Source organism: Electrona antarctica (assembly GCF_951216825.1).
Source record: "Electrona antarctica genome assembly, chromosome: 7".
Classification (NCBI taxonomy): Eukaryota; Metazoa; Chordata; class Actinopteri; order Myctophiformes; family Myctophidae; genus Electrona; species Electrona antarctica.
In genome coordinates, this window is record NC_136812.1 from 39,366,684 (window position 1) to 39,389,080 (window position 22,397).

General features: G+C 41.0%; 2 protein-coding genes across 3 annotated transcripts in view; both read right to left on the reverse strand.

Moving 5' to 3' along the window:
* Window positions 1-284: 284 nt before the first annotated feature.
* Window positions 285-10,225, reverse strand: elovl8b (ELOVL fatty acid elongase 8b). Of its 2 annotated transcripts, XM_079505803.1 has the most exons (9): window positions 10,133-10,148; window positions 9,723-9,786; window positions 9,501-9,615; window positions 8,257-8,444; window positions 7,721-7,801; window positions 6,107-6,163; window positions 5,896-6,010; window positions 5,611-5,738; window positions 285-628 (listed from the first exon to the last, which is right to left on the reverse strand). In XM_079505803.1, the coding sequence occupies exons 3-9, from the start codon at window positions 9,538-9,540 to the stop codon at window positions 467-469; spliced, it is 771 nt and encodes a 256-aa protein (XP_079361929.1). In that variant the 5' UTR covers window positions 9,541-9,615; window positions 9,723-9,786; window positions 10,133-10,148; the 3' UTR covers window positions 285-466. The 2 variants fall into 2 exon arrangements, with proteins under 2 accessions (XP_079361929.1, XP_079361928.1); XM_079505802.1 differs by lacking the exon at window positions 9,501-9,615 and having other exon boundaries at window positions 10,133-10,225.
* Window positions 10,226-10,920: 695 nt separating this feature from the next.
* Window positions 10,921-22,397, reverse strand: part of mutyh (mutY DNA glycosylase) — an 11,796-nt gene continuing 319 nt past the window's right edge. The window contains 15 exon segments of the mRNA XM_079505801.1: window positions 10,921-11,489; window positions 11,568-11,618; window positions 13,248-13,337; window positions 13,339-13,401; window positions 14,080-14,225; window positions 14,745-14,927; window positions 15,648-15,735; window positions 15,995-16,139; window positions 16,371-16,468; window positions 18,580-18,693; window positions 19,505-19,576; window positions 19,664-19,705; window positions 20,055-20,128; window positions 20,220-20,259; window positions 20,497-20,627. Coding sequence (XP_079361927.1) covers window positions 11,349-11,489; window positions 11,568-11,618; window positions 13,248-13,337; window positions 13,339-13,401; window positions 14,080-14,225; window positions 14,745-14,927; window positions 15,648-15,735; window positions 15,995-16,139; window positions 16,371-16,468; window positions 18,580-18,693; window positions 19,505-19,576; window positions 19,664-19,705; window positions 20,055-20,128; window positions 20,220-20,259; window positions 20,497-20,627 — 1,478 coding nt within the window. The 3' untranslated portion in view covers window positions 10,921-11,348.

Genomic DNA, 22,397 nt, shown 5'->3' on the forward strand with positions numbered 1-22,397 from the left:
TTTTTCTTCCTATAAATATTTTCTGGAGGAGGCGGCTCGTCACTGATGCATTGTATGGAGGCAAAACCTATGTTATCATGTGTATAAAATGTACAGTTTGTTTAATGCAATCATTTGAATGTTTGTCACTTCCCGGTTTAAGAATTAAATAACTGAACTATTTATTGTGCAATACCTTTTTCATTCCATGACGTTAACCCTCTTTAACAGTTACTAAACATTTAAAAGTATCCACATTTGATAGTTTTACAGTATTCAACTAACTAAATAATTGATGTACAGTATTCAACTAAATCATTTATGTAAATGTACAATGATAAGCTTATAGAACGCCACAACCGCAAGGTTAGTGGGTGTACACTGGCCTCTAGTGGACATAAGGTAATACAGATATTGAACTTTTGCACAAAATACAATATTACAACAATTCCAACAATGTGGACCATCCACGTCTGGTATAATGGTCTTATGCATGTTTCCTCTTCTTGTAGCTTTGGTAGTAGAAGTTGCTGAACAGGACGATGAGACTGATGAGGTAAGTACACACATGTGCGTTCATGGTGTCTGGGAAGTCACACTCTGCATAAAGGTTGTATCCGGTGTGTATAGTCAGCAGCACAAACTGCACCTGAAACCACCAGTTAAGTATGTGACTTAATGTACTGTAATGTTCTCATTAGCAGTGGTGGAAAAAGTACTTAGTATGAATAGTGCAATGTAGAAATACTCCATTACAAGTCAAATGTAGTATGTAAGTAAGTAGGTGTTTGTATCAAAATGTAGAAAGTAAGGTTGTCCTGACTCCTGATCGGATCTGGTGATCGGGCAATTTTCAAATGATCGGAATCGGATTGGGAGCCAAAAAATTTGATCGGGACATTGAAGTATCAATATTCATATCCATATCATATTATTAGACTGGATATTGTCTGTTATTTGGGATATTGTACTATTGTGATATGGCATAAACGTGTTCTATAAAATGTAAATATCGGATCGGGAAAAATCGGTATCGGCAGATGCTCAAAATCAAATGATCGGATCAGGAGCAAATAAATGCGATCGGGACATCCCTAGTAGAAAGTACCAATTATGCATTATGGAAGATCTACAAGCTCACAAAGATCGGCTATTTTCAAGCCGAATTTTATATAGGGCTGAAGTGGTTAATGTATGTTTTGTAATAATAATAATCTACAAACTAATTACCGGTAGTAACTCAAGTTTTCAAATAACTGTAGTAGAGTAAAAGTATAATATTTGCCTCTAGAAAATTGGAAAATCCAGTAAAGTAAAATAAATCAAGTGTGAAGTGAGTGGCGCTCTTATCATACATCATAATACCTCATCTCATTCTGGCCAATTAGAATTTACATCCTCACCTTCGTCTTCAATGTTTGTGTTTACGCAATGTTTGTGTTTACACAAACACTCAAAGCTGGGGCCCGTTTCACGAAACTTGGATTAGAGATTAAACCTGGATTTAACAGATATCCTGCCTTAATATATCCTGGATCAGCAATTAACCGGTTTCATGAAAACTGGTTAATCTTGCCAGATTAAGTTTGCCAGTTAACCTGGATATGTTGAGGCTTGATTCAGTTTCATGAAAGCAATGCCACAATAGTTACCATGCAAACTAATGCTGTGGATTTAGCCTGCTCCGGACCAGGCTAACAGCCAGGTTTAACATAATCCTGATGTCTTTACTGTTCATTAAGCAGTCAATCTGATCACAAACCATGATTTTTTCCCACACTTATTCAATTATTATGGGTTTATGTTGCCTTGTTTTAAATCGGTCTGCATTAAAGGACTAATTTAAGCACTATATACAAAATCAAAGATCCAAAATATATAGGCTGCACAACCTCATCTTGTAGAACAGATACTGCTGTGAGAAGGAATGGCAACACATGGAGAAGTTTGTCAAGGAAGGAACTAAGGACGGATGGCCAAACGAGCCCTGGAACAAACTGCACATGCCACTTTATTAGCGCCTGGCTGGAAGGGAAATAAGGTTAATCCTTTTATTGTTTGTCATCCTGTATTGCTTATGGTTACTGGAATGGTCTTATTGTTGTGGGGGTTTTATTATTTGTATTCATGGTTGATACAAAAGAGTTATTATGCTTCACAGTAATGAGTAAACACTAGCTCTGATCCATAGCTCTAATGCGTTGCATTTAGAGCTATGTTACCCTCAACTTCAGCCACTCGCATGAATGCAGACCAGCCTCTCCTCTTTAGCGTAAATAAAAATAACGTTTTTGCTACTCACCAAAACAAAGGCGGGTTGTGTCATTAGAAAGCCTACTTTCCTTAGTGGACGCACTCTGAGCCCCCCACCACACGTATAAACTGTACTTTTTGGCCAAAAGGGGATTTTGTTTTCACTGGAAAAAAAATACTTTTAGTTACACTGCGCCTTCTACCGATATTGCCCAGAGAATTGCCTCGTAGAGAATATTTTTCCCTTTCTGGCCAAAAAGTACAGTTTATACGTGTGGTGGGGGGCTCAGAGTGCGTCCACTAAGGAAAGTAGGCTTTCTAATGACACAACCCACCTTTGTTTTGTTGAGTAGCAATTCTTTTTTTTTTTTTACGCTAAAGAGGAGAGGCTGGTCTGCATTCATGCGAGCGGCGGAAGTTGAGAGTAACATAGCATAGCTCTAAATGAAACGCATTAGAGCTATGGACCAGAGCTAGTGATGAACCTACTTTGATTAAGGGTTCATGTGAACATTGATGCTGTTTATTTACTGTTTAGGTCTACCGGTATTTAGGTCTACCGGTATTTGCATTATGTCAACCTGTGTGTATATGTTTATGGATTTATTGATTGACTTATGTTATGTGTATTATCTTTCTCAGTTTCTATGGTGAATTTTGGAATAAAGTGTCAGTCAAAATCATCGGTCGGCTTCACCCTTATTGTCCAGCCGGGGTCCGCTACATGAAGTGAGCGGTGCCTTTCATCATGATGATGATGTAGTATGATGAGAATGTCATCATACATCAGCCAATCAAATCATCACATTCCGTGCTACAAACACATTCCGTGCTCAAACGGACATCGGACATACACACAAAGCTGTGTGTATACAAATAGAACCATTTCCATTTGTACACTCACAGACCCATAATGGTCTACTCTATTTGGTTCCAAACTATCATTTAGCTGTTTAGTGTTTACACAAACACTCAAAGCATGCTAAACCCCTTATCCCTAAACTTTATCCCTATTTTGCCTTTTCTTTTTTACTATTTTGATAATAGTTCAACTAGCCGGTCTACATCAATGTTGTAAGCTTGCAGATTGGCTATTTTAACTATTCAAAAATGTTTTTCAAAATAGGAAAAAAAGGAAAAAAAGAGGCAAAGTAGTTTAGGGATAAGGGGATTAGCATGGATGAAAATAGAGCCCATAGGGTTATATCTTGCACCAGCACTTATTTGCCTTTTTTTTCTATTTTGAAAAACCTTTTAAAATAGTTCAAATAGCCGATCTTCAAGCTCACAATGTAGATCGGCTAGTTGAACCATTTTAAAATGTATTTAAAAATAGTAAAAAATGGCAAATAAGTTGGGGTAAGGGCAAGATAGGGCCCATCCCTCCCCCTGATCCTCAGTCTGCCCCATGGCCTCCTCCCAGCTGGATGTGCTTGGAAACCCTCCTGGGGATGCCAGCAGTAGACATCCTTAAGCCCAAACCACACCAATGGGTCGGGACGCAACAGTTTTAGCGTTCGTCCCAACGGTGTGATATGTCCTGTTGCTAGTAGACCTATGTCGACGCAAGTCGACCTAAGTGATTCAATTCAATGGTTGCTTGCAATTACATGCGTCTACTCGCAACAGTTTGATTGCAAGGAGTTGCATGGCGACCCATTGGTGTGATTCCTTACTACTGTAGATGCCCTGAACCTCAACTGGCTCCTTTCTACGCAAAGGAGCAGTGGCTCTCTCCCTCATGGATGACTGAGTTTTTATCTATCACAAAGCGATATGCCAGCCACCCTCAGAATCCATTTCAGCTACTTTTACCAGTGATCTCGATCCACATGGGTGAGAGTAGGAACGGAGAGTGACCAGAAGATCGAGAACGTGGAACTTCTGGCTTAACTTGCTTTTCGATGCTGGTGTTGATGACTATGTCATCAACACCACATCATGCACAAAACCTCAGCACATCAAACTGTAAACTCTCAAAATAGGTGACCTCAGATACATTCCTCAGACAAGGCCCTACAGCTCAACTTGTCACTAATGGCGGCAGGGCTTTTGCAATCCGGGCCCCCAAGCTCTGGAATGCCCTACCTGCTGACCTGAAGATGTGCAAAATCAGTATCCACGTTTAAATCTCTCCTGAAAACCCACCTTTATGTTAACTTAAAGCCTTTTCTTAATTGTCAGTTTTGGATTATTATGTATGTTTTCTATTTTTATGCCTGCTATTGCATGGGTGGTCTTTTGTTGTTTTCTTGTGCTGTAAAAGCAATACATTCTTTATCATTACATACACACTACATTACCAATTACCTATGCCAACTTGATAAGAAACTAACTCAAAATATAATTCCTACATAAATTAGTAAATACAAATTTACATTTACTTGGATAATAATAGGAAATGTGGCAGGTTGAGGATATACACAAGACAGCATCTTCACTGCTCTTGTGATTCCCTTCCTGTCCAGTAGATGTCACCCGTGTGTCTTTCAGTGTCCTCAATTGTGATTATTGAACTCACCCATTTGTGTACTGATCTTATTGCCGGTGTAGTACACCCAGGTTGTCAGAGACTTCAGCATATTGCCTGCCCTGCTATAATTTTCAGTATAGTATTGAAATGTCTAATATAATTTTAGTTATTACCCTTCTGGGCTATCGCTGTGTACGTTTTCTCGTCAGTACAGATTCTCTGGCATGCTCCCTCTCACTTGAGAACAAGATGGAGTGGGCAATCCACCCGTTTCCTTCCAAGAACCATGGCCTCAGATTTCAAGGTGCCATCAGATAGTCATCCCAGCCACTTCACACTCGGCTCCAAACCGATCTAGTGAGTGCTGAAGGTGAATGTGGTGTTGATGACTATGTGATGACTAATTCATGATGCAGTTTATACAGTATGCATGTATGGTGTAGCAATAGGTTACACCAGGGGTGCCCAAAAGGTAGATCGTGATCTACCAGTAGATCACAAAGGCTGTGCAGGTAGATCACATGACATGCCCCTAAAGAGTATTTCATTTAAATATATTGAAGGAAAAAAAAAAAGAAGAAAAAAAAACATTTCTCCCCCTATATTTCCCATTCCAAGTGCATTTGTCTTATACTGTACAGAATGTAACACGAACTCTACTATTCCGAAGCCCCCTCAGGTAATATTTAAACAATTTTCAGCAATGGTATAATAATTGATTTGGTGGGTAGATCTTGCTGAGCTGGTCATTTTGAAAGTAGCTCTCAAGTCAAAAAGTGTGGGCACCCCTGGGTTACACAATCTATTGTTTTGGGTATGTGGTGCATTGCGTAGTGTTGCCATGATGGCATCAAAATGGCCAGCACTGCCACTGACCCAAAGCCAACTTGGCGAGAGCCACTCACCAGCTGAAGTGATGTAAGGTAGCGTTTCCACCAGAGGTATTTCTGCATGTGAGGCCCCAACGCTGCCAGCCCATAGTAAGAATACATTATACAGTGGACGAATGAGTTCAGTACGCCAATGAAGAATGCTATAGGATGATACAGGAATGCAAGAATATATGGTTAATATAACATACAGTTTTAGATTAATTAAAACTTTTAAGCTGAATAACGGCATTGATTTAGCAGAATTACATTTTTATTTCACATCATGTTAGTCGCCGCTGCACATTAGTCATGACTTACACTGTCCTCCAGCCAGATACTTGACCCCTGCCCACCAGTTGAAGATCATGGTGGCATGGTGATAGACATGGAGAAAGGTTAGTTGATTGTTCTTCTTCCTCAGTATGAAGAAAATCTGTCCATGTGGAGGTGAGGGGATAGCCTTTAGTGTACATGTGCTTGTATTGATAATCATTTTTAATGTATTCAGGGTGTTTTGATATGCGTTTACCGTGTCAGTGAGTTCTAGGACTTTGGAGAAGAAAAACCACCAGCAGATATTGGCCATCTGTAGGGGGAATGGGTTGAGGAGAGATTAATGGCAACATATTGATTTGGATGTGACTTTACTTTGCCGTTTATTGTACATATCGGAAGAACAATTTGTATTTATATTTATCTGGACAATGCACATTAATCAACACTCATTTTTCACTCCATGTAAATGGGCTAGAGTTAGCCAGAAGCAGATTTTGTAGTCCCTGAGCAGGCTGTTAAAAGTGGTGATAAAACTATCCATCCATCTATCCAACATATACAATACAAAACGAGTAAACATTGGTACAGCCAGGGGACAGAACAATTTACAGTAACATGTGAGCATAGAAGTGACACGAGTGACAATGGCGCTGATAATTGCTCATGATTGGTTTGCTTTAAGCCACCTCTTAAGGTTGAAACTTAAGGTCAAATACATAGTTGAAGGTTTCTCTTACTTCTGTAGGGGAACTTCCAGTGATGGGAGGCTCTAACAGAGAGAACTGTTAACACACTACATCTGAATGATACTTCAGTCCCCTCTGGTAGTTGCCCTTGTTACTCTGAAACCACTGTCCCTTAGATCTATGAACTGTTTCTGTGGTGCAAGAATGTTTAGGATCTTAAAAGTGAGACAAGCATCTGCAAAGTGTGCAAAGCATCTGCAAAGCTGTCAAAATATTGTGTGGTGCTGTTCAACATATTTACTGCCAAACCAGTTTTCCTCACAGCCAACCAGTTTAAGTAATTGCAGGAATCCGAGTCTTTGCTTTAATGAAATATCCGAGATCATATCATTAAGGTTTTAGGGAAGATGCTTCTGAACATTCGTTTACAATTAAGTAATAGAACATGTATTCTATTGCTAGTTTGACCCATTCTAATACTCAAATAACAATTTAATGAAAAAAATAAGTTCCTAATTGCAGCTTTAAACTGAACTCATGCAGGACACGGCAGGGTTGTGCAGAGAGCACTGAGGGGGCAGGGGCTCAAACCCCAGAAAAGGGCACATGTGTGGCCGCACGTAGCGCGCGCCAATTTTTGGGGGTGGTCTTCGTGTGGGTCCGTCCCTTGTGCTATTTCAGGTCATTGGACAGTAAAATAAGCAATACGTTCTCATTAGTCTGAAACTAAAACTGACTGATGGCAGCCAGCACATTAAAAGTATAATTAATTATGATAGTGGAATTATCATTACTTGTCGTCTTGAAGGGCCAATGGCACTTATTGGCCCCCCACATAAGCCCTTATTGGCCCCCACATAAGCCCTTATTGGCCCCCCACATAAGCCCTTATTGGCCCCCCACATAAGCCCTTATTGGCCCCCAACACAAGCCCTTATTGGCCCTCCACATAAGCCCTTATTGGCCCCCCACACAAGCCCTTATTGGCCCCCCACATAATCTCTTATTGGCACCCCACATAAGCCCTTATTTGCCCCCCACACAAGCCTTTATTGGCCCCCAACACAAGCTCTTATTGGCACCCCACATAAGCCCTTATTGGCCCTCCACATAAGCCCTTATTGGCCCCCCACATAAGCTCTTATTGGCCCCCCACATAAGCCCTTATGTAACGGTCTTACCCTCAGCGCCAGGGGACTGGTGCTGTAGTCAACAGGCTGACAGAGGAGGCTGTAGTTTGACAGCCAAGACGTCACAACGAACTGCAAATATTCAAACAGTGCCTCAATGAAATGAGATCACACACACACACACACACACACACACACACACACACACACACACACACACACACACACACACACACACACACACACACACACACACACACACACACACACACACACACACACACACACACACACACACACACACACACACACACACACACACACACACACACACACACACACACCCCTTTTATGACGTAATTATCAGACAAAACAAAACTCTGTCCATGTCAATGCCGTTTTTAATGTTTGTTTAAGGAAAAACAAACATTAAACCTGTATATAGATTGAATCGTTGCCATCTTCAGTTTTTCCACCTTTTAAAACCACACACACACTGATAGATAGCAGACCAACAAGTCAGTTGAGCCACACACGCGGCAGCACAGCGTGCACTGCCCACACACACACACAAACACACACTGTACCTCATAGAACATGTAGGCGGACAGACAGACCATGAGGAAGTTGTAAACAATGAGAACAACTTTGAGGTCAACGGGCTCTCTGTGCTTCATCAGACGAGGGCCAGCCCAGCTTATTATGAGGTAGCAGAGGAAAATGGTCACGATTGGTACTGGAGAGTACACCAACAGCCATGGATCTGTCCTCTTATCTGGAATAGAATAACAATGAAAAAAGAATATTTGTATTGCACATTTCACCCTCGGTTAAGCTTTTCTGAAGTTCGGACATGCTTACCCCAGGGTCCCTGAGTGGTTATTCCACTCTCCATGGGATACAGATGTACATACCCTCCGTTCACGCCGAGCGGCGCGCCGCTTGAGTGTTGGTGAGATGTTTCAAAGATGGATAAAGCGGCTATAGGAGACAATGGAAACGTGGGAGAAATCGCATTAACCGCATTAACCTTTTTTTAAAGTTCTGGCTTCTCCGAAATTCTCTCTTCCTCACTTCCCATGTCCCGCCTCCCACGACACAACAGCATTATAAACACCCTGCATGTACGCTCGGGAGGCGGTACAATGGGAAGTCAACAAGGATCGTCAAGGAAGTGAGGAAGAGAGAATTTCAGAGAAGCCAAAACTTTAAAAAAAGATTAAAAATACTTAACGGCATCGGCGGTTAATGCGATTTCTCCCACGTTTCCGATGTCTCCTATATCCGCTTTATGCATCTTTGAAACATCTCACCAACACTCAAGCGGTGCGCCGCTCGGCGTGAACGGAGGGTATGTACATCTGTATCCCATGGAGAGTGGAATAACCACTCAGGGACCCTTGGGTACGCATGTCCGAAAAGCTTAACAGAGGGTCCCGAAAGGGGCTATATGAAAGCTTGTATGAAGTGAGAATCTGCCTTATCATTTGTTAATCTGATCCTTGACCAATAATTATTCAATCCTAATTTTAATCATCTTTGTTTTCGAAATGGCACAAATGGCCAAATTAATGCAAGCAGAGAACCTATTCGGTTAAAAAATATATATTTTGAAAATCAGTCTTGAGAGATGGCCTGGCATGCGTGCGTGGGGTCAGGTGTAGGCGTTCGGTTCTTGTTGATTTGACTGCGCAGCCAGGAAGGAAGAAACAGTTGTCTGTAGCCTAGCTACGTTCAGTGTGGGGTGATGTCGAACTAAATAATGGAAGAAACAAAGCGGCATGGTAGTGGTCTGGACTCTGGATCCTGTGACAGTGTGTGACTGACGTACTGGTCACAAAGCTGTCGTTGTGCTGATCTGAAAGCTGCATCTGAATCTCCTCTCTGGAGTCTTGGTTGCATTGTTGTTAGATCTGTCCGTGTCAACTGTCAAGGCTGTGGCTTTTCTTTTCAACCGCCATATTAGAAACAGAAATGAGGATGTTGCAAAGCAAACGATTCCCATCAAAACAATAGGCTGAACTTGAACTTGAACAGAATAAAAGTTTCGTACCTCCATTGTCCAGTATCCAGCGGTGCAGGGAGTGCACGCGTTGCCATGCTGTTGTCATTTTACACTGTGATAAAGGCAGGGTTATTAGATCAAGAGAAGTACCGTACGATATTCATAACACTGTCACAAAATACTACTTTCACTGTGCACACGATCTGGGTGATGATTAGCCCTGGTCCAGTGCTTACAGAGAGTAGAGCGAGTCTCTCTCGCTCTACTCGCTGTAAGCACTGGACCAGGGCTAGGTGATGATTCATTCATAGATCGGTACAGTGATCCCCGCAAATTACTCTTTGAACTTGAATCACCCTTTGACTAGCTATAAAAACAATGTAATATCCTGTTGAAAACGGACTGTTTTAAACTTCATAAAGTAGAGTAAGGCAAGCTCACTCTCTGCTTTTACTTACGTCCTCAAACTGCAGTCATTCATAAAGTCAGTGACGATTTATTTCCTTGAAGTGAACTGAGGCTGAGCCACACCCAAAACCAGAATACGACTTTCAAGATGACTTGTGATTGGACGCCGGTATACAGCTCATGTATATTCCGTAGTAGCCTACGCCCTATACGGCGGCGGTGTTGCGGAACTTGCAGATTTAAGCAACCCTCTCACCCGATATGGGGGGGGGGGGGGGGGGGCAGGGAGCATGAGCACCTGCCCCATATGACTTGCCCTTTTCCCCTCAAAGTTCCCTTTATACAGTTTTTTTTTATGGCCTGGGTCCTGCCCAACATCAACATAATTTGACAAATAAAATTATAATTTATTTCCCCCTCAAAGTGCCCTTAGTTTAGTTTCATTTTCCACCTGCAGTGATGCAAAGTGCTCTCCCACCCACCCTTCTACTTGCAAACAATTTGACCTGAGACAAGCACTCAAGTATGGTAAATTCACCTGTCATACTTTGTCAGTATCATTTGATTATTAGTATTGAATGAAAATAGAGTAGACATGGTTCACATGATGTTCGTCCTTCATAAAATCATGAGTCATGTTTCAGGGCTAGAGGCAAAGGAGAAAGGAATAGGGAAGAATAGCAGTAATGACATGGGCCCAATAGCATACAATATCTAATGTACTGCATTTCTGGTGTGAAATGGCACAAGGGGAAAAAACAAGATCATGCTTATCAACAAGCTCATGGATGGGGTATAAATTAAGCTTCAGCACGTTTATTTTGCAAACTTTATTGCTTTCAGAAACAGGCATTGGCATCGTATATAAAACTAAGCATCTAAAACATGGATTTTATCAAATAAAAAATAACATTTAAAAAACATATTTCCACTTCACTTCATTTCAGGCCCCCATTAGATTGTCTCTGGAACCCCAACCTAATATTTTTATTGCTATGGGCTATTATGTGGTTAAGAATTTCACAATTGCCTATAGAGGGATATCAGTTAGACTGTACTTTCTCTAGTCTACATAATTATGGTTAACTATCACTTGTTTCTGTGGACCCCCTGGAAGACTCTTAATGGACCAATGGACCACCAATGTTATTCTTTTAGCATAACCTTCGACTGTACTACCTGTACAGTTAACAATCCTGCTAATAAAGTATTCAATCAATCAATCAATCAATCAATCAAAAAGGACTGGGTGATGTGTTGCTGTTGTCAGCTTTCCTCTTTAACCGTCTTGAAGAAGGAGCTGAGAGAGAGCTGTTTAACCCCATTAGTTGCTGTGCCGACTTTGGGCCTTTTTGACGTCTGTAGCGTCTTCTCATTCTTCACTGCAGTTTTCTTCCTTTTCCCATCCTTGGAGAGACTTCAATTATCATCAGAATATAAATAAAAAATAATTACAGAGATGGCATACAAAGTATAAGCACTCACTTTAGTAATTTGCTCCTCTTGGCTTGTTGTAGACTCATACAACTTCAGAATCTGTGGGAAATACAATGACAATGACTAAAGGAATAATCAGAGCTTTAAGGTGATGGACAATGCTCACCCACTGTGGGGCACTCAGTGGCATTGGACATTTACAGTATTGTAATGAGAAACTTGGGCAGGAATGTCCTACTGTAGATAATGTACCAGTGTTCCTTCTGAGTGTTTAGTCAGTGCCAGTGGGCTGATGCTCACAAGATATTTTTTAGGCGTTTTGTTCTCTTTTTATTTTACATTCTTTACTTCTAATTATCTTGTATCCCTTGAACTGCAAATGTGTAAGCTTTCACCTCCCTTTGACCTGTAACGGTGTTGTGACAATAAACCTAAAAACTGTCTACACTACGAGCACAACTAATGCCAGAAAAAAGTGAACATGCTGACATTTACACTTCTGTGGCAAGCTCATATTAAAGGAGAATTCCATGCTAGAAGGCTTTCTTACCTTTATTTGTAGTTGTTACGTCCCCACCAAAGAGGTCCAGGTGTTATTTTGTGCAAAAGCGCATTATTGGCTATTTCCCCTACCATAAGCCCTCAATGGATTGCATTGAATTGCATTGAATTGAATGGGGCTATGGGGTGTTGTGCTAATTAGCTTATTTCCATCGCTCATTTTTTGTATATATCCTCTTCATAATGTAAATAGTATTCCAAGCGGCACACTTTACTACTTATTTCGATGGAAATAAGCGAATTAGCACAAAAACCCAACCCGCATTGAGGGCTTATGGTAGGGGAAATAGCCAATAATGCGCTTTTGCACAAAATAACACCTGGACCTCTTTGGTGCATGGGGACGTAACAACTACAAATAAAGGTAAGAAAGCCTTCTAGTATGGAATTTTCCTTTAAGTCACAAGGCTAACAGTACTGTTTCCAGTATAAAAGTGATTCCAATATATTTTAGAGCCATTTTAAGTTTGAAGCGCATTTTGGTGATATACCAGTATATAAAACCAATGTTTTGGACCAGCAGTTAGCATGTGATATAATCATATCGTTGCTGTCGGGCAGAAACATATAGTTTTATGTTTTTTCTTAAATGAATGTCAACTTCATAATACAAAGGTTTTGCACTAAAGTAGTGAAAATAGTCACTATTTTCCTTTTTTTCCTGGACATACAAGGTTTCCATCCGACAGCAACGATATATCAGAATCCTGGTAGCTCATCCAGTATACATAACACACAGGCCATGGGTTCATATATAAGGCCCATGTTATCAGATTGCTCTCTGAGCAGTCATAGCTGATGCTATGCGATGCTATTTAGACTATGTCTATTAAAGTAAAGTGAGAAGTAGTACCATTGCAAAAGTGCACTGGGCTAAAGGAACTGTTAAGATAAACATTATCAATGTCAGTAGTAAAGAACATAATCTGTTAAGATAAAGATTATGTTCTTTACTACTGACATTGATAATGTTTATCTTAACAGTTCCTTTAGCCCAGTGCACTTTTGCAATGGTACTACTTCTCACTTTACTTTAATAGACATAGTCTAAATAGCATCGCATAGCATCAGCTAATGACAAGAATCTCCCGCAATTACTCCATGAGGGATAACACAATTCTCTCGCACTTAAGTCAGGAAAGGGTGTAAGGATGTGAGCATATAGACCTTTTTAACTCCTGTGGACACCGCAGCCTCCTGCAGGGCATGTCTGGTAAGCCACTGTGTGTTCTCATTCTGGGTTTTCCTCTCCTCTGCAGTCATTCAAAAACACACTGTAAACCACGTACGTCTGGTGGATGTGCGAGAAAATGTGAACCACCTGGCAAACAAAAGCATTCGGTAAGAGTTTAAATGTAAAGGACCATACTGCTGTCAACACACATGTACTGTCTAATGTCTATCAGCTCACAGCTTCAGCCATGTACCCAACATACTCAGAGACCATTTCCCCATGAATGGCTTTATTTTTGGATTATGTATTAGTTCATTTATATAGTCTTATTGAGTCATACAGATTTTAACAAACAAACCTGTCCTGAAGTATACAAATGTTGGCTAAACACGGGTGGTTTTTAATTAATTAAAAAGGCAACTAAGTCATTACTTTGACATAAAAAAGGTCCTGCAATGAAAGTTTGTACTGGCTTACCTATCAAGGAGGTTTCAAGTTTCTACAAGGATTCCTCAAAAATTAAAATCTCAGGAAAGTGGTCTGCAGTAATGTCAAATATAAAGAGTTGTAGTCTATGGGCTAATCATGCCAGACCATCAGTATGGCCCCTTTAAGAGACTGTTAATGGACATGTAACTGAAAGATAATTTAACCCTAAAGTGCTTAGAACATAACCTCCCAAAATGAATAGACTGTAATCTACTCCAAAACTACTACTAAACTAAAATGGTACAATGACATCAACATGCATATCGGACAGTAGAGATAAATCAAATCATAAACCCATATGTCAGTAGGGTTTGTACTTTGTAGATGATTGCTTACCTCGCCAACGTACTGGAACAGGCTTTTGTTCAACTTGACTCCCAGCATCTTGCCTACCTCTGCACACAACGCCCCCTTGTGTTTCGCCTCTGAATTATCCTCCTCCTGCAACAGGCTAGGGAACTCCCACATTCCAGCCAGTAAACCTGTAAACGCTCGCAAACATACAGAATCACATTCATGCACACACATACCAGACAATATTAGTGAATGTCAGATTACGGCAGTTACTTGTGTATATGACACTCAAAGCATCATAAGAGCTACAGTAAGAGCTCTCAGCCGCTCATCCAAAAGCATGCCTGTCCACTAACCTGTTCATTTTAATTATTCTTGAGAGAATTGTGGTATAACTGCATTCAGTACTGACATAACTGCATGAGTAATGGTGCAGATACATGCTTGTGTAATACTGTAATTATTGTGTAACTAATTATAGCCACATCCTTGAATGTGGCCTTTAGAGGTAATTTAGTTCATAAAAAATTAAATAAAACCCTATGTAAAAATGCTTGAAATGCTTGAAATTCACCCCAAACATTTTAGTGAAGGTAAAAAAATATAATGAGCAGTACTATAAGTACTGTGCATTATTAATGTAAACCACAGAGGAGAGGCAGGAAAATCTCCCAACAGCACATGTTGCTTTGCAAGTGAACACTGACCTTTGTTTGGTCTCTGTGTGAGCATGTATTGTTCCTCTTCCCCCTCCACAGACCTGACCACCACACATGTGAGGGTGCGCTCCACGCGGGGTGCCTTCTTCACCGGCTTCCGGGGGAAGTTCTGAACACCCAGCCCATCGTCCCATGGTTCTGTGGGGCATAAGTTACACGTTCCAGAGTTCACTGTGGAAGAAGTGGAGAAGAGTGACTGGTTAGTGTAGACTAGAGTGTAGTTTCTGAACTAAACATATCTTTCATATAAATATTCAAGTACTATATCGTTGCTGTCATATTAGGTTTCCACCTGACAGAGACCATATGTAATCATGTAATATATTATAACAGATTCCCACCCTATAGTCGACGCGTGACACGAGGCCATTGACGGATATTAATTTCCTGCATGTGTCTTCTCGGTTGTGCAATTACATTTTATTGGACTCAGATATCACTTTGCGTCTCCCATTAACTTAATCTGCATACACTACCTGCAGAGTATGTATGTGGACAGGTGTGCAACTTCTCATGTAGGTTTTTGAGTGGTGCAACCACTCCAAGGAACAGCAATGTCCCTATGGGACTATGTGACTATGTCCCGATGTTTAGAGTACCAGAAGGGGCAAAAGTGGCGCTGTTGTGCCACAGTGCCAGAAACAGAGAGAGAGATAGTGTTGCACTGTTGCCTGCTAATTACAGAGAGAGAGAGAGAGAGAGAGAGAGAGAGAGAGAGAGAGAGAGAGAGGCAGGGGGAGAGAGAGAGAGGCAGGGGGAGAGGGGAGTTGCACCACTCAGTTCACACAGGTGTGATTCTTTTCATACATACTGACTAATTTTGCTCAGCATAATTTTTTATGCATACCCACCCAGAACCTAAATCTCATGTCAATGTGATGACATACTTACTGCAGTCTTCTATATCAGATAGTGTTGAAGGCTTCTTGTCCAGTTTCCCCAAAAGCCTCTTAGAGTTCTCCTCTTGTTTGATGTGGACCTGCACAGACAAAAGCCCAAGATTAGCCACAAAGTAATGAAAACTTACAGGACTGAGCTTCATATTATTATGAACTTCTCGCTATGTTGGCCTGAGTGCAAATAATCACTGTTTGAAGACATACTGTTGCATGTTGCCAGAGTTTTTGCCATTTTTAATGACTGCAGCAGTGGGAGTACCAGCACTTCCTACAAGCATCTGACTGCCACATTAAGCCACGTATTTGTAAACTTTTGCAGGGTTTAATGATGGACTCTACCTTGCGATAGGAGCGGCAGTGGGACTGTATGGGACAGTGAGTACAGAGGGGCCCCTTAGGAGTACAAATTCTTGCCCCCAGCTCCATCATGGCCTGGTTAAAGTCTCCTGGTCTCTCTGGTTGAACCAATGTATTGGCTAGACCCCTATAATACACAAAACATATTAAAAGGTAAAATGTTAATACATATTGTGAACAATCACATCTGACAGAACAATCACATCTGACAGATCAGAGTAAATTATCACTAATAATCAAGGTAAATTCAATTGTGTCAAAGTTTGTTTTGCTGTCTTATTTATTTATTTATGTTTTTTTTTTTTTTAATATCAACCCTGCATCAATACAACATGTTTATAGTTAGACTCCATCTCACCATAGTGCCTCTGTCACAGCAGGGCTTGTGCTGTCGGCCCCAATAGCCCTCACACGACACAACACCCGAATCACATTTCCGTCCACAGCTCCTGTAACCTAGGCAGTAAAGGTCTTGTCAGTCATCAACAATATGAGATACTGGTACAGTCAGGTGTGTGTGGTGATTGTGCACAGCAGTGGTTTTCAAACCTTTTGTGCCCAAGGCACACCACATACCAAAGGGCAAGTCAAAATCTCAAGTCACATCTGTATTGATATCTGTGCAGGATAGCCATAGTCTATATTCCATAACACAACTGAGACACATCACAAGCAACAGCATCACAGTGAAAACAAAACATATACAAGGACCGAAGGAACTCAAGCGGGGTTAAAAGCCAAGGTATAAAGGTGGGTCTTTAGGCGAGATTTGAAAGTCTCGATGGAAGGGGCCAATTTGACGTGGGAGGGGAGTGCGTTCCATAATTTGGGGGCTACAACAGAGAAGGCTTGGTCGCCTCTGGACTTTAAGCGGGTCTTCTTTGTGACCCTGAGATTTAGCTGGCCCTCAGACCGCAGTGACCTTGGAGGAGTATAGACCTCAATAAAGGTCAGACAGGTATAGAGGAGCCAGACCATTAATAGATTTAAAGACAAACAAAATCATTTTAAAATCAACTAAAGCGGACAGGGAGCCAGTGAAGGGAGGCCAAAACAGGTGTGATATGCTCACGTCTGCGAGTACCTGTGAGTAGACGTGCGGCCAAGTTCTGGACTAGCTGGAGTCGAGCAAGGGAGGCTTGATTTAAACCAACGTAAAGTGCATTACAGTAGTCCAACCGCATAGAAATAAAGGCATGGATAACCCGCTCAAAATCGCTAAAGGATAGCACAGACTTGATTTTAGCCAGCAGCCTTAGGTGATAAAACCTTGAGCTGACTACCGCATTTACCTGTTTATCAAGTTTAAGGGCGTTGTCTAGTTTGACGCTAAGGTTAGAGACCACAGGTTTCACATATGGCTGCAGGGAACCTAGGTCAGTGGGAACGATACCAGGACCGCTAGGTCCGTTTTACTTTCATTGACACTTAGAAAGTTAAGAGCCATCCATGCCTTGATGTCACTTAGACAGTCAAGCAGAGGTGTCAGGGAGCCGTTTCTGGGGCATATAGATTTGCGAATCATCCGCATACAGGTGATACGAAATGCCATGCTTCTTAAAAATTAGGCCAATGGGAAGGAGATATAAGGAGAAGAGAATTGGCTGGAGACTGGAGTTGAGACAGCACAGTTTTCTCAAGGATCTTAGAAATGAACGGAAGCTTTGAGATGGGTCTGTAGTTTGATAAAACAGGTGTCCAGACTAGGTTTCTTTATCAGGGCCTAATACATGGAATGACCTTCACACGACATTGAAACTGACCACATTGGTACCTTTGAGTCGTGGTGAGCATACAGACCCCCACAATATGTAACTGTTTTTAGATCGTTTTGAAAATTGTCTTAGCTTTTTATTTGTAAACCTATGTAATTCACATGTATATCTTTTGTTTTTCTTTTCCTGATCTTCTGATGTATTGTGTTGTTTTTTCTATATGATATTGTATTACTCGACGACACTGAAAATGAATTTGATTACTCAGTGTAATTTCGAGAATAAACAAAACTTGAATGAATGAATGAATTGATAATGTATACATAGGCTACTGCATGATTATTGTTATAAAGCATGTTGTGTATTTATGAGTTCTATAGTTATAGGGCCCTATCTTGCGTGCCGTTTATCCCTAAACTTAGTAGCCAAATTTTACCATTTTGAAAAACATTTTGAAATTGTTCAATTAGCCGATTTACATCGACACGTTTTGAGCTTGTAGATGAACTGGTATTTAAAATATTTAAAACGAGTTTAAAAAAATAGTACAAAAATGGAAAAGAAGTTCATGGATAAGGGGTAATAAGGCAAGATATGGCCCATAGTGTTATAAGAAGATTATAATTCAAATGCATTATACTGTAGGTATACTTATAAATATGGGATGCATATTAAGTGTTACCTTTTGTATAGTGTATAAAATCCCAAGGCACACCTAGCCTGGTAAAACCTCACGGTCACGGAATTCACATTTCAGAGAGTTTACTAGGCTATGGCACACCTGGACTTGTCAAGGCGACGCCCTTTGGGAACCACTGTGTTATACTGTGTACAGTATGAGTGTGTTTATACCTGCCCCAGTGCAATGGAACCTATAGCTCCTGCAGTGTAACGTCCCACTCCAGGTAGCTGCTTCAGAAGGCTCTCTACTGTCCTAGGCATCTGACCCTTTAGCTCCGACACCACCTTCACAGGAAAGGGTGACAATTGACACCAAAGATCATATACAATTACAATACATTTAGGCTTGGGCAATATACCGATATTACCGTTTACCGCGATATTTTAAATCAATACCGATAATATCGCAGAGTATATAAATAATACCGAATACCGGTAATATCGCGGAGTATATAAAACACCACTCAATAATACCGAATACCGCCATAATACTAATATCGTAATTTTACCGTCATGTAAATATGAGAGGAGAGGAGAGGAGAGGAGAGGAGAGGAGAGGGGAAATTTTGACAGGAGAGGAGAGGAGAGGAGAGGAGAGGAGGGGAGGGGAGGGGAGGGGAGGGGAGTGGAGGGGACATTTTGACTGGAGAGGAGAAAACCGATAATACCGATAATCGCGGTATTATTCACGTTATCAATATCGATATCAAAAAATCAATATCACCCAAGCCTAAATACATTGACAGTCGTTTTACCTCATCCAGAATGTATTCACTTGCATTCTAGGCCAGGCGGTGATGGTCAAACTTTGCCATTTCAAGGATCCCCAGTTTGATGTCCAATAGACCACAGACCGCAATTTGATAGGATTTATTTTTGAGACCCCCAATGTATAATGTAAAATCCTACACTTTCAGAGTGTACAAGTGGAAGTGGAACTGAACTGGCTCTGAATTGATTTAGTCAAATTTGATGAACATCTGTGGCATTTCATTTCACTTTCAAAGATTGCACACAAGCAATCGGCACAGTATTTCATGCGAGTACAATAGCATCATGCAATAAAAAAACTATTGCTAGTGAATTTAACACATACCTTCTGAGCCCCTTCATGTAGTCTTCTTCCACGAGAATAATAGCCCAGACCTGCCCACATTTGGTTGACCTCCTGCAGATAAAGTAAAGCTAATAAATGAAAACAAATACAAATGTAGAATAGCCATTATGTTAAGCTCGAAACAGTAAGGATCATCACCTCTAAAGTAGCAGCTGCAAGATCTTGTACAGTGGGCCATCTCTGCAACACAATCAGACACCGTGTTCAGTAACAGTTATTTTTTAACACATCAACCCTTTGGGCATGTTATCTAGGTTGTTTAACCCATTTTGGGCGGGAACCCATTTTGGTGTTTTAAACATGATGTTATAATTTAGCTATTGAAAAATAGCAGATCTACAAGCTCATAGCGCGCCACCGAGTGGCGCGCTAGTTATTTATTTCAGAAAACTGGAGGATTCAGAAGACATTTTTTAAATTTCGACGTCAGGCCTAAATGGGTTAAAGAACTTGTAGATCGGCTATTTTCGCTGTTCGTCATAAAACAAACGGGACCCTTAAGTGGTTATATATTCAAAATGATGAATACCTTCATCCATTTGTTGTAGTAGGCTATTACAGTGGCGACTTGTGTCTGCTGGAGCATTATCTCTGACACCCACACTGAAACGGGAATATCTGGCATCAAAAAGAAGACTGCAGTGCAAAGTCTGCTTAAAGACATGTAAACATGAGGACAAATGGCACGTCTTACCCGCATATGTCCTAATGTTTAGGTCAGGTTCATTCGTAGCCTATTGGGGAAAACGTGGGATAAAGAAGGGTATAAGTATTTAGTATGTCTTGCATTAGCCCATGATAGTATACAGTACTTGATTAAGGTCTAAAAGGTCCTTTTGTAGCACTGTCAACAAAACATTCCTGTAAAATTATTGCATTTCTTGATACTGATTGTGAAATACCTGCGTAAATGTGAATGCATGTGAAAAAGCCCATCAGCATGATTTACCAATTAGAAATAAATCTCTTACCATAGTTCTCCAAGGCAGTTCTCTCTTTCCACTATCATACCAGTCCAAGAGCTGTGACCGAAAGTGTGTAATGTCGGCTTGATCATTGAAAATGTGATATAAGGATGACAATGTAGTATCTCTGGCTTCTTCTGCCAAAGCAAGAACAGACAGTGCATTGAATCAATACCTTTACAACTACACGCCACAGAGCCAGATACAGAGGTTGTCTAAAAATGTGTTTCAATATCACAAAACAAAGAATATCAAAGCTGGTTCTCAATCTCATACATATACATTGATATATCTCCATCATATGTGGATACTGTAGAAACAGTTCACATGCTTCATGTATGTTGTTTTCATTTAATAGCTTTTATGTGTTACTTAGTAAGTCTACAATGTGGAGGGGAGAGAGGGGAGAGAACAGATGGTGGAAGTGAACGGAACACTGTCCCCCCCCCTCCCAGTGAGCTGTGGCGTTCCACAAGGAAGCATACTAGGGCCTCTACTGTTCCTAATATATGTTAACGACATGACTTCAGCTTGTGACTGCAACTTGTTCCTGTTCGCAGATGACTCGGCACTGCTGGTCTCGGACAGGGACAAACTGCAGGTTGAAAATGCCCTCAGCTCTGAACTCGGTAGAATCTGCACCTGGCTCGCTGATAACAAACTATCTTTACACCTGGGAAAAACTGAATCCATTCTCTTTGGATCTAATAGTAATCTCAGCAAGGCAAATGGCTTCTTGGTTAGAGTGGGTGACAATGTTATCACACGTAAAGATGAAATTACCTACCTAGGTTCCATCCTGGAGGCTAATCTTTCCGGTGATAAAATGGCCACCAACGTAATCAAAAAAGTCAACCAAAGAACAAGATTCCTTTACAGGATCTCCTCACTGGTCGACAAAAACACCTTGAAGACCTTAACAGGAGCCCTTGTACAAGGCTTCTTTGACTATGCATGCACCTCCTGGTACCACAGCACCTCAAAGGCCCTTAAAACTAGGCTCCAGACCTCCCAAAACAAACTGGTCAGGCTCCTACTTGGCCTCACCCCCCGAACCCACCTCACCCCTGCCCACTTTGACAGACTGGCATGGCTTAGGGTCGGCGACAGAGTACAGCATCTTGCAATGGGTCTGGTCCACAAGATTCGATACTCCACCAAGATACCCATGTACCTGTGTAGATACTTCCTTAATGTTAACGAAGTCCACACCCACAACACCAGAGGGAGTGCAACGAATCATGTTCAACCCAGATTCGGCACAAACAAGGGACTAAATTATTTTCGCTCCTATGCCACCAAAATGTGGAACGCCCTACCAACAGTCATTAAGACATGCGAATCCCTTGACTCCTTCAAAACCGCTCTCAAAGGGCACCTACGGATGGCTGCAATTCGAAACTGGCCCCCGTAAAATCTGAATCCCCCCCCCACCGCCCCCCCCTTTTTTTCCCTCACTGTATATGTTTCTTTTCCCTTTTTACCTCCATTATGATGAATTCCTGTACTGTTCTTTGTCTATATAGAAGTGTCTATTTGTACGTCTCTAAATGTTTTGATGATTTGAACATGGTGGACCCTGTTGTAAACAAGTGTAATGCTTAATTGGGTCGTCCACTCACAGTTAACAGCCTTTGTATTGAGTTTGTGCTTGAAATGTACTGTAATTCTGCAAACTGTTAATAAAATTTTCAATCAATCAATCAAAGATCCAACATCAATTGCCAATACAAGAGATCGGTATTATGTAAACATTGCATATTACGATATTATTGTTCTTGTTCTGGTTGAGTTGTCAAATATAGGATTTATTAATAATAAAAAGTCGCAGAAGAATTGGAATGGGCACAATGTACACTCTCAGAGTTACAGACAGAAGGGTCCATTTGGTTCCAAACTATCATTTA